The following is a 13,240-nucleotide window of genomic DNA, read 5'->3' on the forward strand; positions in this document are numbered from 1 at the left end:
GCTGGGAAGGAGGGCTCTTCCACTCATCAAACACTCATTAGGCACCTACTGAGTCATCGCCCAGCCCTGTGTCATAGGTACCTGGGCGCAAGCTGGACAGGACAGAATTTCTACTGTGGAGAGCATGTACAGGGCAGAAAAGAGAGAGTAGAGAGTATGGATGGATCTCTTGCTGAATTTATCTGAATGTCAGATGATTCAGAGACTGGTAGATTACCAGCCCATCCCTAGTTGATAGGAAGAAATGACACTTGCGGCGTATTCATTTTTATTCACTCATTTACTGAGACCTAGCAGTGATGCGAAAAGGATCAAGGAACTCAATTGTTGAGCAGTTTGTGATGGAACAATTCACTGTTTTTGTTTTGTGTGTGTGTGTGTGTGTGTTTTATTTATCTTTAGGGGGGAAGGGAAGGAGAGAGGGAGAGAAATATCAATGTATGGTTGCCTCTCGTGGGTTCCCTGCTGGGAACTGGCCTGCAATCAGGCATGTGCCTTGACTGGGAATCGAACTGTGATCCTCTTGTTCACAGGCCCTCGCGCAATCCTCTGAGCTACACCAGCCAGGGCCAATTCACTGCTGATGAGAGATATAAGGGGACTCCCAGGGCATCAAAATATGCATGGTGGCAAAGAGGGTCAGAAATGGCTTCCCAGAAGCTACACTCAAGAGTCAAGGCAGGTAGTGGAGAAGAGGGAACAGGGTAATCCATGAAAAAAGAATTGCGCTGGGCAAAGGCATAGAACATTTGGGGCCTGGGGAGAATTTCTCTAAGGCTAGCATGTTGTATACGTGTGGTATGACAGAAATAGGCCTGGAGAACAGGCAGAGAGCTGAAGGTTAAGGAAAGAAATACTACAGATCTGAAATAAGGCTGTCAGAAGCAGGTTGGTATTGGGGAAAGATCTGTCTGGCTTTAGGGAGGAGGGTACAAAGGCAGAAGGATGAAGTGGGGGTACAGGTAACACAAGGAAATGAGAGTACATTCAGGTGGCAGTGCTGAGCATGAAGACGGTGTGGATTTGACAGTGACCTTAAAACAGAATGGCAAGACTTGGTTCATTGTGTAAGAGAGAGGGGAAGGAGGTCTCACTCCCTGATTCAGTCTCTGACTTGGGCCAACAGTGTTGATCAAGAGAATAGAGGAGGACTGAGAGGTTTGGGACGTGACTGAGTTTTGGAGATGCTGTGTGCAGAATGCATAGGGCCAGGTAGGCAGGGATGTCTGAGGGACAGTTTGGAAAATGCCATATCCGAAATCTGAGTTGGAGAGGATTTTGCGTGTCATTTGCCAAGGTGAGGGCTGAGACCACTGTGGACAACAGCTTCCCAGAAGAGGAAGAAGGCAGGTAAAGAAAGGGACAAACTTAGCATGGTGAAGAATACCATGGAGGTAAGGAGAAAGAAAGGTCCAGAAAGAAGACATTAGCATTAAAGAAAAACAGCTTAAAGAATGGAGTAATAAAAGACCAACCCAGATGAATGCTAAAAAATGTCTACTGGATGTGGCCATTAGGACATCACTGGCAACCTCATAGGAGTGGAGTGAAGGAGAAGAAAATGGAGAAGACGAGTGTAAGCCCCTGCTTCAAAGAGCTTGACTGGAAGGAAGGGAAGAGGTGAGACAACTACCTAGGACTGGCTGACGGGGATCTTGCTCCTAGCTGAAGGAGCAAGACCAGTGGCAGAGATACCCTGGCTTCCTGACTCCCAGGCCAGTGCTGATTTCTACCCCAGGTTGCCTTTTTCCTGGGAGAGTCAGAGGAGAGGGCAGTTATAGGGAACCCCCATGCTTCTGATGTTTGGAGTAAGGGCTTCGCTTCAGACTACAACCGCATAGATGGTGGAGGAATCAGCAGGGACCACTGGCAGCAACTGGCGGGGTCTTCTGAGGGCCGTATGATCCAGGTTTGCATACAGCAGGTTCTAAAAGATGGGGAGGAAGGCGGAAGTGTCTCAAGTGTGACTCACTGGCGATCCTGGCTTCTGTCTCTCTTGGTCCACCTTTCTCAGGCATTCTGGCCAGTCTCCTTCCCATCCCCAAACCCTTACCTGCTCCTGGTCCATGTCCCCTGCAGTCTTGGGCTCCTCCTCCTTTACTGGCCTCTGGGGCTCGGCTTTTACTAGTGGAGCTATGTGGAGGGGATAGAGCTGAAGGATTGAGAGAAGGTGACCAACTTGTCTGCTCCCAGCAAGGGCTCAGACTCAGGAACTGAGGGGCGGGGAATGTATGAGTAGAAGGAAAAAAGGCTGGGGCCGGGCTCACCATGTCTGGGGAAGGGTCGAAGTGGGTGCCGGGGTGAGCGCCTGTAAGGAATATATAATACAGTGTTTCAGAGCCACCAGTCTTGTCACCCTTGTTCTCTGCTCCAGTTCGCACCAACGACCCTGCAACTCTCAGGCTCTGACCCCCTTAACAATTTAGGCGAACCACTGCATACAGTTCCGCCCATTCTCTGATCCCGCCAGTAGTTCCACCCACTAGCTTATGGCCTCGCCCCCAAGTTCTGACCCCCGTTCTCCATGCCACACCCCAGAGCTCCAAGTGAGGAGTACGTCCGTGAAAATTCTGGCCCTGCCCCGACCGCCTATCGTCTCGCCCCTCCGGCTCACCGGCGGTGCCACCAGACCACGCCCAACGCTCCGAGTCCCAGCACCAGCCCGGCGCCCAGCAGTGGGATCAGGAGCTGGGGATACACGGACCCTGGAGCAACAGCAGAAGGGGGTGGTGAATGCTGAGGTCATTGATGCGAAGACAGACAGCTAGCTCTCCAGCTCAGGAATCCCCAGCCAAGGCCCCCCTCCTCCTCGGGGATGTGTGTCCGAATTAGCCCCCTGTGAAAGAAGGCTTCGACCTACCCTGGCTAGGCCCTGGAGCCCTGCAATCGGCCCCATCCCCTGTCACTCGAAGCACTGTACGGCTCTCGTCCTCCTGACGGCCCCTGCAGATAAACGTGCCCGAGTCCCCCGCGCTCAGGAGCAGCTCTAGCCGCCGGATACCAGGGTCCAAGACTCTTAGGCGACCAGCAAAGGGCTGAACTGGAGACACTGTGGGGGTTCCGCTCGAAGAGGCCCACAGGATCGGGCGGCGTCCTTTGGACAGGCCCTTGCACGTTGGGAAGCTAGGCGCCCATGCCCAGCGGATGGGATGCGAGATCCCCGCGCAGGAGAGATTCACCCGGTCGCCCGGGCGGCCGTCCAAGACAACTAGGAAAGGCCGGGGGCAGTGGTTAGGGCAAGCCCGCAGGCGAGAGGACTCCTCCTCCCTCCCGTCTCCTCTCCCCTCGCCTGTCCCCCCCATCCTGGTCCTGGAGCTTCCCACACACAGCCCACTTCCCAATCCTGCCCCCCCCCCCCAGTCTTTCCTGGTTTATCCCGACTTTCCCAGGGACGCCTTACCCGAGGCGTCCCCTTGGGCCCTCGACAGCAGCAGTGGCAGCAGCGGCAGAACTAGGGCCATGGCTGGGATGTGGTGAGGAGAGGAGGCGAGTGAATCAGCGGGGGAGACTGGAGGGAAACGGGGTGCGGGGGTCGGCAGGTCTGGGGGCTCCGATAAGAGAGGGGGCGGGGCCACCAGCTGCCCGGATCTCTCTGGGAATACTGGCCGGCAAGCTCACAGCTCTCCAAAGATACAATTCGTGCTTGAGCGGTTTACACAAGCATTTTCACGGACTTTAACTCCCGCAACGCAGCAGGCAGCAACATCAGAAATTCTGGATCCCGTCTGGGTTCAAATACTGACTTCACTGTCTGCTAGCTTTGTGATGTGAGCAAGTTGCCTAACTTCTCTGCGCCTGTTTGTTCATCTATAAAACTATCTATGTTGAGGATTGTGAGAAATACACACACTGTGAATGCACAGAACAATGGCTGGCACAGAACAGGAAGTGCTTGCTATTATCATGACTGTCTCTAGTCTTATTTTAGCTCTACCTCTTATCTCCGTATCCAGGCGGTCCTCTCAGCCACTGTGTCTCATCATCAAAATCAGCAGGGGTGGTGTGTGTGTGTGTGTGTGTGTGTGTGTGTGTGTGTGTGGTATTTTATTTTTATCTTTTACCGTAATTTTTTTCCCATTACCATTTATCTTCCTTATCCCTCCTCACAGTCACCACACTGTTATCCATGTCTATGGGTCCGGTTTCCTTTTTGCTGATCACCCATCCCCCAGCTCTACCCCCCTCAGCTGTCATCCTGCTCTTATGTGTCTGTTTCTATTTTGCATTTGAGCTCAGTTTGTCCAAACCAGCAGGTTTTGACTGCAGAGGCCCCTTGGAGCAGACACAGGTACACAGGTGTGCCTGTCCCACACCCAGGACATCATCAGCTCTCAACTGAGCTGGTGCAGTGGCGGAGGCCAAGCCAAGTTCAAGTGGAGCTGGAGCAGGGTCCTAAGAACCTTTGGGGGGCCTGAGGCAGCCCCTCCTTAGCAGGCAGCCCCAGCTCATGCTTCTGCTATGACCTCACAGAAGCTCTTAGTGACATCACAAACCCTGCTCCCTAATCCTGTAGCTGAGCAGGGGTCAGGAAGACCAAATGGGAGCTGAATCGAGATTAATTTGGCCCCTTCCATCAAAAATCTTTGCCGGTGAGCTTTGCATCCCTATCAATGCCCCTCCCCCGCACCCCGCCACCAAGGAACCCAAAATTGACAGTCATCTTGGGCCACACCCATTGTCCATTTCCCAGGAACCAGCAGCTACTACCACCACAGCCACTATAATATCACAGAGGCCTCTGGTGATGCTTCTTCAGAGGTCGGGGCAGGCAGGACTGTAGGCTGAGGATGAGGAGGGGTATCTTGGTCTGAACCCAGGACTCAAAATGGCTCATCTATACTCCCTGCACCCCCCATCCTGCACAGCCTCCCCCATCGCCCTCTCCCATCCCCCACCCAGTTCTTTTTAGCTCCTCCCCATCCCTGGTCTTTTCCTCAGTCAGCTGTGCATAAATGGGGAAGGAAGTGCTACGGGAAAGGAGGACTGTTGGGGTTATAAATTCCAAAAAGATCTCAACTCCCAGAGCTGGATCCCTGGAAATCTACTGTCAGCTGCTGCAGTTGCTGCCATTCTCAGGATCCTCATGATGAAAGGCCTGCTGCTGCTTACCTTATCTTCTTTGCTCTGCTGGGTCTCAGGTGAGCACCTAGGGCCCCAAGGACCTGATTCACCCAGTTAGGACTTTTGTACCCTGCCTCACTTATCACCCTATACTACCCACTACTCAAGATCCCAAGCACCCCTGGCTCCGATTGGCTGAGCTCTCCTGTTCTTCCAGAACCAGGCTTCCTTGTGACAGTGTCCTTGCTCCATTTCTCCAGGGCCCACGTTTTCGTCCTTCAGACTCCTCCCCACCTTCAAGACCCACTCTTCTATCCAGGCAGGGTTCCGGGTCCCCTGATCACCACTCCAAGGTGCTCCCTCCTTGAAAATCCTGACATTCAATTCCCCTCCCAGCCCCACTCCAACACCAGTCTCCAGGACCCAGCTTACCCGCTTTTTCCTTTCTCCACCTGCACTCAGCAAGGTGTCTGTCCTCCCAGAAACCGAGGCATCCTGAAGAAAACCTGAAGTTTCTTTTGCACCCCACCTTGACGTCACTTCATCAGGGACTTCACGCTCAGTTCCTTAAGCAGTTGCCTTTTCTAGTCCGCACCCCCCCCCCGCACCTCCCTGGGGTGCACCCCCACCCCACCCCACGCCCACAGGGAAACAAGTTTTCTGGACCTCTTAGAATCTCCTAGGGAACCAAGCAGATTTTCCCAGCCTTCTAGGGAGGGAATGCCAGGACTGCTTGCTCTCAAGGGTAAGGTGAGTTTTACTGAGGTACAGTCACAGGTTCCTCTACCCTTGGACCAAATCCCTCCTTCACCAAGCCTAGCATGCCCTAACCTTGAATTAGCTAAGGCAGGAATTTGGGGGGGGTGCCACCTTCTGTACCCAGGCAGAACCTGATGATGTTTCCCAGCTAGTGTTACTTTCCGTCCGAGAGCTCCTGGGGTGAGAGAATTTAATTCAGGTCTGGTTCCTCTTCCCATGCTCAGGAGGGTTCAGGAGGTGAATGATAAATTGCTAAAGTTAGTTACACCTGGTTTTCTTTCTTTTTGAAAAAACAATCTCACATATTTCTTGTACTTTTTAAAGGATTTTATTTATTTATTTTTATAGAGAAACATCGATGTATGAGAGATACATTGATCACTTGCTTTTCCCATGCCCCCAAGTGTCCCTCCGAGCTCTCCTGGCTGAAGCAGATGGGAAGCAAGTCATCCTGAACTCAATCTGTTATTCCAGCGGGAAAGGGGGTGGCGATTCCCTCTAGTGGAGAGGCCCCAAGCCCTTCTCCAACAAGGCTATTTTGGGATCGGTATGGGAAGGGGTTTACCCCAGGCATGCGAAGCTCATCAATCAATGTGTAAGGGCCATAGTAACAGAAAACAGAAATTATCTGTAGATAACAATCAGGGAAACACAGAGATCTGCCTCAGGTCAGGGTCTGTTAGACATGCTAATGTCAGATGGTTGTTAAGGTGTGCTTCATGAGATAAGGAGTTCACTTCTTTATGCTTTGAACTTAAACATCTGGTTTATATCAACAGGGCTATATATACAAAGCAAAGCAACGTCAAAGGATACAATGTATTCTTCAGGCCTGATTTCCCACAGAAGCCCTTGGTGCTAGTATCAGGTCATGCCTGCCTCCTGCATTCCTGGCTTTCTGGTCCAGACTTACAGGCCTCTTTCAAGGCCTTGATCGCATAGGGCTACAGTCTCTGATACCATGCAAGGTGGTCCCCAACTCCCAAGTGGGGACCTGGCCCACAACCCAGGCACGTGCCCTGACTGGGAATCCAACGGACGACTTTTCAGTTCACAGGCCAGCATTCAATCCACTGAGCCACGTGAACCAGGGCTACATGTGGTTTTCTTGCCAGTCTCAAGTTCCAAGCCATTTCTGCATGTGTTGTAGCCTCATGCCTTTTGTTTTTAATATTCCCATTTCAAGTCTCTATCTGTGACCTCTTCTGAATTCTTTCACCTTCTTCCCCACCTCCTCCACCCCATGGAGCTCACTTTCCATCTCTCCCTAACCTGGTGCTGTTGCTGGTAGCCCTGCTCCCCTGATTCATCCCCAGAAGGAGTGGAGTAGAGGAAGATATTTAGTGTGTGGGCCATCCATAAAGCAACATAGAGCAGCAACTCTACCCTCATCCACTTCCACTTTCTATCACTCACCTGCTCCATCCCTGCCAGACCAAGCAGGTCAGAACACCTACTGCACTGGCTCTTCTCCATCACATCTGCTGGCTCGGCTCAGCCCCAGGTGAGTCGGACACCCCATCACCTCAGCCTGACTTCCCAGCTCACATTCGCTGTCACTCCTGCTACAAGGGTCCTGTGTGAACCAGTAGTACTGCCACCTGAAACAAGGACACAAATGCCTAACCACAAATTGTACCTCTGTAATATTCCCCACTTTCTGGGGCTGAAACCCAGGAAAGCTGAGATGAAACAGAGAATGACAGCAATGAGAACATTTTGTCAAAAATAATTATGTGTCAGGTAGCATTCTGTGTGTCTCTACATGGATTGTTTCAGTTCATGTTAATGACAACCTTATGATGTGGCTGTTATTATTATACTGAGGAAATAGCCTTAGAAAGAGAGAGTAACGGCCCCAAAGCTTCATGGTCAGCATGTGACAGCAGGATTGGATCAGGAGGAGGGCCTGGAAGTGCAGGAGGAAGATTAGACCAAAAAGAGATTTTTTTTTTTTAAAGTGGGGTAAGTTGGGACAGAGTTGGAAAGAAAGGAAGCCTGGGTGGGTACATGGTGGGGAGAGGGGAACACATCCCTGCTGCCACCACTGCCCACTTTTGCCTGCCCCCAGGAAAGATGTGGGTTTTCTCCAACCCTCGCTGTGGCACTACTGAAAAGGCCTGTCGAGACACCTTCAACCAAGCCAGCCGCAAGCTGTGCCTGACCTATAACACAATCTGCTATGACAAGGACAGGTGCCACAGGCCAGCCCTTTGGCCTACCCCAGCCCTGGCCCCAGTCCTCCTCACCTCCTTGGCTGGCCTTGGCCTCTGTTTGCTGCACTGACACCCACTCCATGGCTGCCTCTCCTCCCTGCTGTCTTAGCCTGAGCCACTTTCCCTATGTCTCTACATCCCCTGGCTCTCAGCAATGGTCTCACCCCAGCTCCCTTTACTTAGAAAAATCTTTCTACAGACTCTTCACATTTCTTTTTTTTTATTTATCAAAAGCTTCCAACCCAGTCCCCCCATGCTCAATCCACTGAGCTACACCAGCCAGGGCCTTCACATTTCTTTAGACAGTGGTCTCCCCACCCATCATTCCATCCCACACCCTCCTCTCTGCTTTTCCCAAGTCCCTTCCCATTGCCCTCCAGACTACTCCAGATCCTCCACCGGTCCCTAGAAGGACTCCCCACTTTGTCTCCTGCACTCTACCATGCCCTGCTTGGGGGGGGGGTGGTATTGGGATCTTAGCCTGAAATGGGGCTTCTATCCTGTCCCCAGTGTATGGGGCTGATTCCCCAAACCCTGGCTGCCATATATACCCCATTCCCCTGCTCACCTCTTTCTATTTTGAATAATAAATGTCTGTATCGGATAAGTGGTGCATTTATTGCCAGAAGACCTATTGTCAGAAGCCCCCTCTCCCAGAAAAGTAACACCCTCAGGCCCTGCCCTTACCCAAAAATCCTTCTGGGAGTTTCCTGGGAAAGTTGGGCAAATGGAGAAACAGGTTTTCCCGCCTCCGTCCTCCATTCCAGTGTGTGGGGGTGGCCACAGGGCTCAGTGTTTGGAGAAACTGTCCTTGTCTCAAATTTAGGTCACACCTCTGAGGTACTGCTAAGAAGCAGGTGCAGCTGGGTCTGAGGGCTCCCCAAAAAGGGCAGGAGAGCTGCACAGGGATGGGACCCAGGACCCCCTTTCCAGGCACCAGTCCTTCAGGTTACAGTCAGGCCTCACCTGGCCTGGTTACTAAGTGGGCGCTGAATGAACTTCCTATCACAGGCTTACATTTATTCCTTTCTCAATTCAAAAGAGTCCTATTGGGAGCTAAGCTGCAAATGGGGGACAGTAGAACCAACTCAGACAACCACGCTTATTGATTTCTCATGAGCCCCCTCAGCCCACAGCCTTCTTTCCTCTGTGATTCTCATTGTTCAGAAAGGGGTAGGGTTAGGGTTAGAGACAAGATCAAGGAGTAACGGGGCACATTTTCCATTGTCTTTTGGAGTTGGGCCAGTTAAGGAGTGCATCATAAGTCCACTGATGCTTGGTAACCCCCAAATTAGAGCCGGAGTGCCCCCATATTACTCCTTTAGCTCTCCCATCAAACAAAGAAGAGATGGAATTTTCCAGTCAGCCCTTGAGAGGTCGATAGATTTTAGTAGCTCAGAGAGGACTTGTGTCTTCTCACCTCAGATCTTCATTCTCTTCCTCCCTTTCCGTCCTCTACTCCCAATATCCCCTCCACAGTCTGGCAAGACCCAGGTAAGGGCGCTGCCTACTTCAGCCAAGATGCAGGCGAGGGCCAGGGTTCTTGCCTCGGCCCTGTTGCACTGGGCTCGAGTGCTGCAGGCCCTGTGGGTTGTGTAACTCATCTTCCACCAACTCTGTTTCCACTTGATTGCAATCATGAGCTGCCACATAAGCTGGATGGTGACGAGGCAAGGTCACCGAGGCTGAGAGAGAGAATGAGACAGGTGTTAGCCTCCTGGCGGGGGGACTTGCCTTCTGGCAGAGCAGATGTGATTTCAAGGAGCCCAAAAGGATTCTCTGCCCCTTAAAAAACACCTCCTTCCCCGACTGGTGTGGTTCAGTTGGTTGGTCATCCTTCCACAAAACAAAAGGTTGCCAGTTTGATTATTCCAGTCGGGGAACCTGCCCGGGATGCTTGTTTGGTCCCAGGGTGGAGCCTACGAGAGGCAGCCAATCCATGTTTCTCACGTCAGTGCTTCTCTCCCGCCCTTTCTCCCTCCCTTCCCCTCTGTCTAAAGATAAAATCTTTTTTAAAAAAGATTTTATTTATTTATTTTTTTAGAGAGAGGGGAAGGCAGGGAGAACCCGGAGACCTGGCTCGAAACCCAGGCATGTGCTCTGACTGGGACTCAAACCAGCAACCTTTTGGTTTGCAGGCCAGTGCTCAATCCACTGAGCCACATCAGCCAGCGCTAAAGATAAAATCTTAAAAAAACAACAACCACGTCTCTAAAACCAAGTGATCAAAATTAATGCACCGACATTGTAATCCCCCTGATGTGATGCATTGAGAAGAACCAACACCATGTCTGTGGTATTCTTGCCAAAAGCTCATGATCTCAATCTAATTGTGAGAAAATATTAAATAAATCCAAATCAAGGGGCATTCTATATAATAACTTATCAGGACTCTTCAAAAGCCTGACCTTGTTAAGGTCACGGAAGACAAAGAGACTCAGAGCTGTGACAGGTTGGGGGCAGCTAAGAAGACACGAGAGCTAAATACAGTGTGGGCTTCTAGTTTGGGTCCTGGAACAAGGAGTACATTGAATAAGGTCTGCAGATCAGTTAGTAGTATTCTACCGAGGTTGGGTTTTTTTCTTTTTAAGATTCCACTAATTTATTTCTAGAGAGAGGGGAAGGGAGGAAGGAAGATGGAAAGAAACTTTGATGTGAGAGAGAATACACATTGGCTACCTATCCATGGTTCATTCCTTTTGCCTGGGTCGGTGGAGCCTCTCCTTCCTACCCCCTCTCGGGTCCTGCTCTGCCAGCCTTATATCCCCTTTGCCTTGGGCTTTATAAGGGAGGAAATAGCGTCCCTCCGCGCACACTGGGGACCCTAATGGAGACAGGGAGAGGCCCTCACAGGGGAAAGCTGTCGGCATCCTCCGGAGTCCCCAGACCTCTCTGTCTCCAGCAGTGGTTCTGAGACCCTTTTGGAGGGTCCTCAATGATCTTCCTTTTCGAACCACATATCTGTGAGAAGTCAGATTTTCTTCATATACTTCAAACAAATGAACATATCCTAACAGACTGAATGCAGAAGTAGATATGAAAACCCAGCCGTCTTTGTTGAAAAAGTTCTTTACCCACACCATCCATTGCCAGTTATAGTCCCTGAGCACCTACCGGATGCCAGGTACTGTGTTAGGTGCTGGAGAAGTAAAATAAAAGAGGTTAGGCACCTGTTCCAGGAGCTGCCAATGAAGAGGAGAGACTGGCAGGTGAAGAGAAAGGTGATACTGAGTTCCAGGGGGCAGGTTGGGGGCACAGTGAATGACACCGTAGGCCTGAAGGAAGCTCAGTGCTGAGGGAGGGAGGGAGCTGTGGGAAGGGGGCAGCAATATGTTTTGTTTACCTGTAGTAGGTTTATATTTTAATTTTAAGAGAGGGAAGGAAGGAGAAAGAGTGAAGAACACCCCCCTATATTTTAATTTTTTAATGAACTTATTTAAAAGGTTCTGTTTTAATTTCTAATAGAGTACATGTTAATATAACTCTCACAAAGAAGAGCTCTCTGGGGCCTTCAGTAATTTGGAAGTATAAAGAGGCCCGAGGTAAGTTTTGGAGCGTCGCTGCTCTCCAGAGAGATGTGCCTCCTCTGCCCGCCTCACCCCACCCAGCTGTATCCTGGGACGGTCCTGCCCCGATTCTCCAGGTGGGCTTTCCTCCTCCCCAGTCTCTTAAACCCCTGTCTTCCACACTCTGCCACCGCCCCCCAAATCTTATCCCTGCATTTCTTCGTAGTCTTTACATTTTTAAAAATTTATTCTTTTTATTTTTTAGAGAGAGAGTAACTTCTATCTGCTGTTTTACTCATCTACACATGCATTGGTTGCTTCCCATTGTGCTCTGACTGGAAGTCTGACCCGAAACCTTGGCTCACTAAGACGATGCTCCAACCAGCTGAGCTCCCCAGCCAGGGCTCTTCCTGGTCTTTGTGGTCCCCACACCACTGACCTCGTCCCAGCGGGGACATATCCAACCCACTGACCCCAAGTGTGACTAATTCTTTCCTCCCAGGTGGTAAACTGGAAGAGATAATTATGAGATAGGGATGTTGCGGCTTGGGGTCTCAAAGGAACTGAAGTCACCCGGGGCCCTCTTTTAAGCAGCTGGTCTTTGTGTGGGTGGTGGAGGGGGTGTTGCTGATTCTACACTCACATGGATCTGGGCCCTGGCTGGTGTGGCTCACTGGCCTGAGTATCGGCATGTGAGCCAGAAGGTCGCCCTGGTTCCATTCCCAGTCAGGACACATGCCTGGGTTGTGGGCTGGGTCCCCAGTTGGGGGCACAGGAGAGTCAACCACACGTTGATAAATAAATTCTTTCAAATGGATCTGGGCCAGGACTGTTTGGAGGGTGACTCTGAGAGACTTAAATAAACAGAAGGGGAAAAGAGAGAACAGCTTGAGACAAGTGTGGGGAAGGGAGAGGAGCAGGGGGGAAGGTAACAGACACAACTCTGGAACTCAGACACAGCCGAGAGAACAGAGAAAACCCTGAAGGCAAGAGCAGGCTTCAGCAGAAATTGGGAGATGTGGGGTGCACGAGCAGAGGACCAAGGCCACTGCTGGTCAGGCTGGTGAATGTAGTCTGGGTTCTGCCCTCCCTGCCCCCAACTGAGGTTCGCTCCCTAGATGTGTTTGTTTACTGGTCCCTCCCTGTCTCACTCAGATGTTCCAACTCTCCAACCTGGGGACTCGGGATGCAGGTCACATTCTACCAGACTCCTGAGCCCTGGGCCCAGCCATGGGCACCTCCAGCACCTTCCTCCAGCATACTGCTTTTCTGCAGGGCGCTGAGTAAGGGTGGGTTGGGGATCCTCTGGGGCTGGGGTGAGACATCTAGGGAAGGCCTGAGGGCTTGGGGGCCAGGGGAGCTGAGAGACACCAAGAAGAGGGTTAGTTGTGGGAGCTTTAGAAAAGAGCTACAGGAAATGGCTTCAGACCAAACCCATAAAGTTTCTTCCAAAGGCGTTGGAGAGTAACTGTCTCTTCCTTGTGGCATCTTTAACAAGCCTCTGTTTCCCTTGTCCCTTATCTTACCTCTTGCTTCTTTGCTGGGCCCCTCTGTAAATGTCAATTCAGATTTTCTCATTTGTCTCTTTTGCCAACTGCTTCATTTTTTCACTGCCATCTCGCATCCTCGGCTTCTGTTAGTCTCTAAATTCATCGCTGAGTCTTTTGGCTTCTGTTCACATCTGTGTGTCACAATCCT

At 51.1% G+C, this 13,240-nt stretch overlaps 2 protein-coding genes across 4 annotated transcripts; one reads left to right on the forward strand and one right to left on the reverse strand.

The window, feature by feature from the left end:
* Positions 1-261: 261 nt before the first annotated feature.
* MPIG6B (megakaryocyte and platelet inhibitory receptor G6b) lies at positions 262-3,480 on the reverse strand. 3 transcript variants are annotated; one of them, XM_037151351.2, is made up of 6 exons: positions 3,401-3,480; positions 2,861-3,208; positions 2,615-2,705; positions 2,268-2,308; positions 2,054-2,133; positions 262-1,927 (listed from the first exon to the last, which is right to left on the reverse strand). In XM_037151351.2, the coding sequence occupies exons 1-6, from the start codon at positions 3,459-3,461 to the stop codon at positions 1,823-1,825; spliced, it is 726 nt and encodes a 241-aa protein (XP_037007246.1). In that variant the 5' UTR covers positions 3,462-3,480; the 3' UTR covers positions 262-1,822. The 3 variants fall into 3 exon arrangements, with proteins under 3 accessions (XP_037007246.1, XP_037007247.2, XP_037007248.1); XM_037151352.2 differs by having other exon boundaries at positions 2,054-2,152; XM_037151353.2 differs by lacking the exon at positions 2,615-2,705 and having other exon boundaries at positions 2,054-2,152.
* Positions 3,481-5,086: 1,606 nt separating this feature from the next.
* On the forward strand, positions 5,087-8,106 carry LY6G6C (lymphocyte antigen 6 family member G6C). Its single transcript, XM_037151432.2, is given in 4 exon segments — positions 5,087-5,138; positions 7,364-7,390; positions 7,393-7,485; positions 7,892-8,106. Coding segments are annotated over 4 exon segments (387 nt in total).
* The last annotated feature ends 5,134 nt before the right edge of the window (positions 8,107-13,240 follow it).

The sequence above is a fragment of the Artibeus jamaicensis genome, unplaced genomic scaffold (genome assembly GCF_021234435.1).
Source record: "Artibeus jamaicensis isolate MK-2021 breed Jamaican fruit bat unplaced genomic scaffold, CSHL_Jam_final contig_469, whole genome shotgun sequence".
NCBI classification, from domain to species: domain Eukaryota; kingdom Metazoa; phylum Chordata; class Mammalia; order Chiroptera; family Phyllostomidae; genus Artibeus; species Artibeus jamaicensis.

Coding starts and splice junctions, on each gene's coding strand:
- MPIG6B (XM_037151351.2), bottom strand. CDS start 3,461: ATGGCCCTAGTTCTGCCGCTGCTGCCACTGCTGCTGTCGAGGGCCCAA. Junction 3,209..3,400: donor GGCCCAAGGGGACGCCTCGG/GTAAGGCGTCCC, acceptor GGCCTTTCCTAG/TTGTCTTGGACGGCCGCCCG. Junction 1,928..2,053: donor GGGACATGGACCAGGAGCAG/GTAAGGGTTTGG, acceptor CCCATCTTTTAG/AACCTGCTGTATGCAAACCT.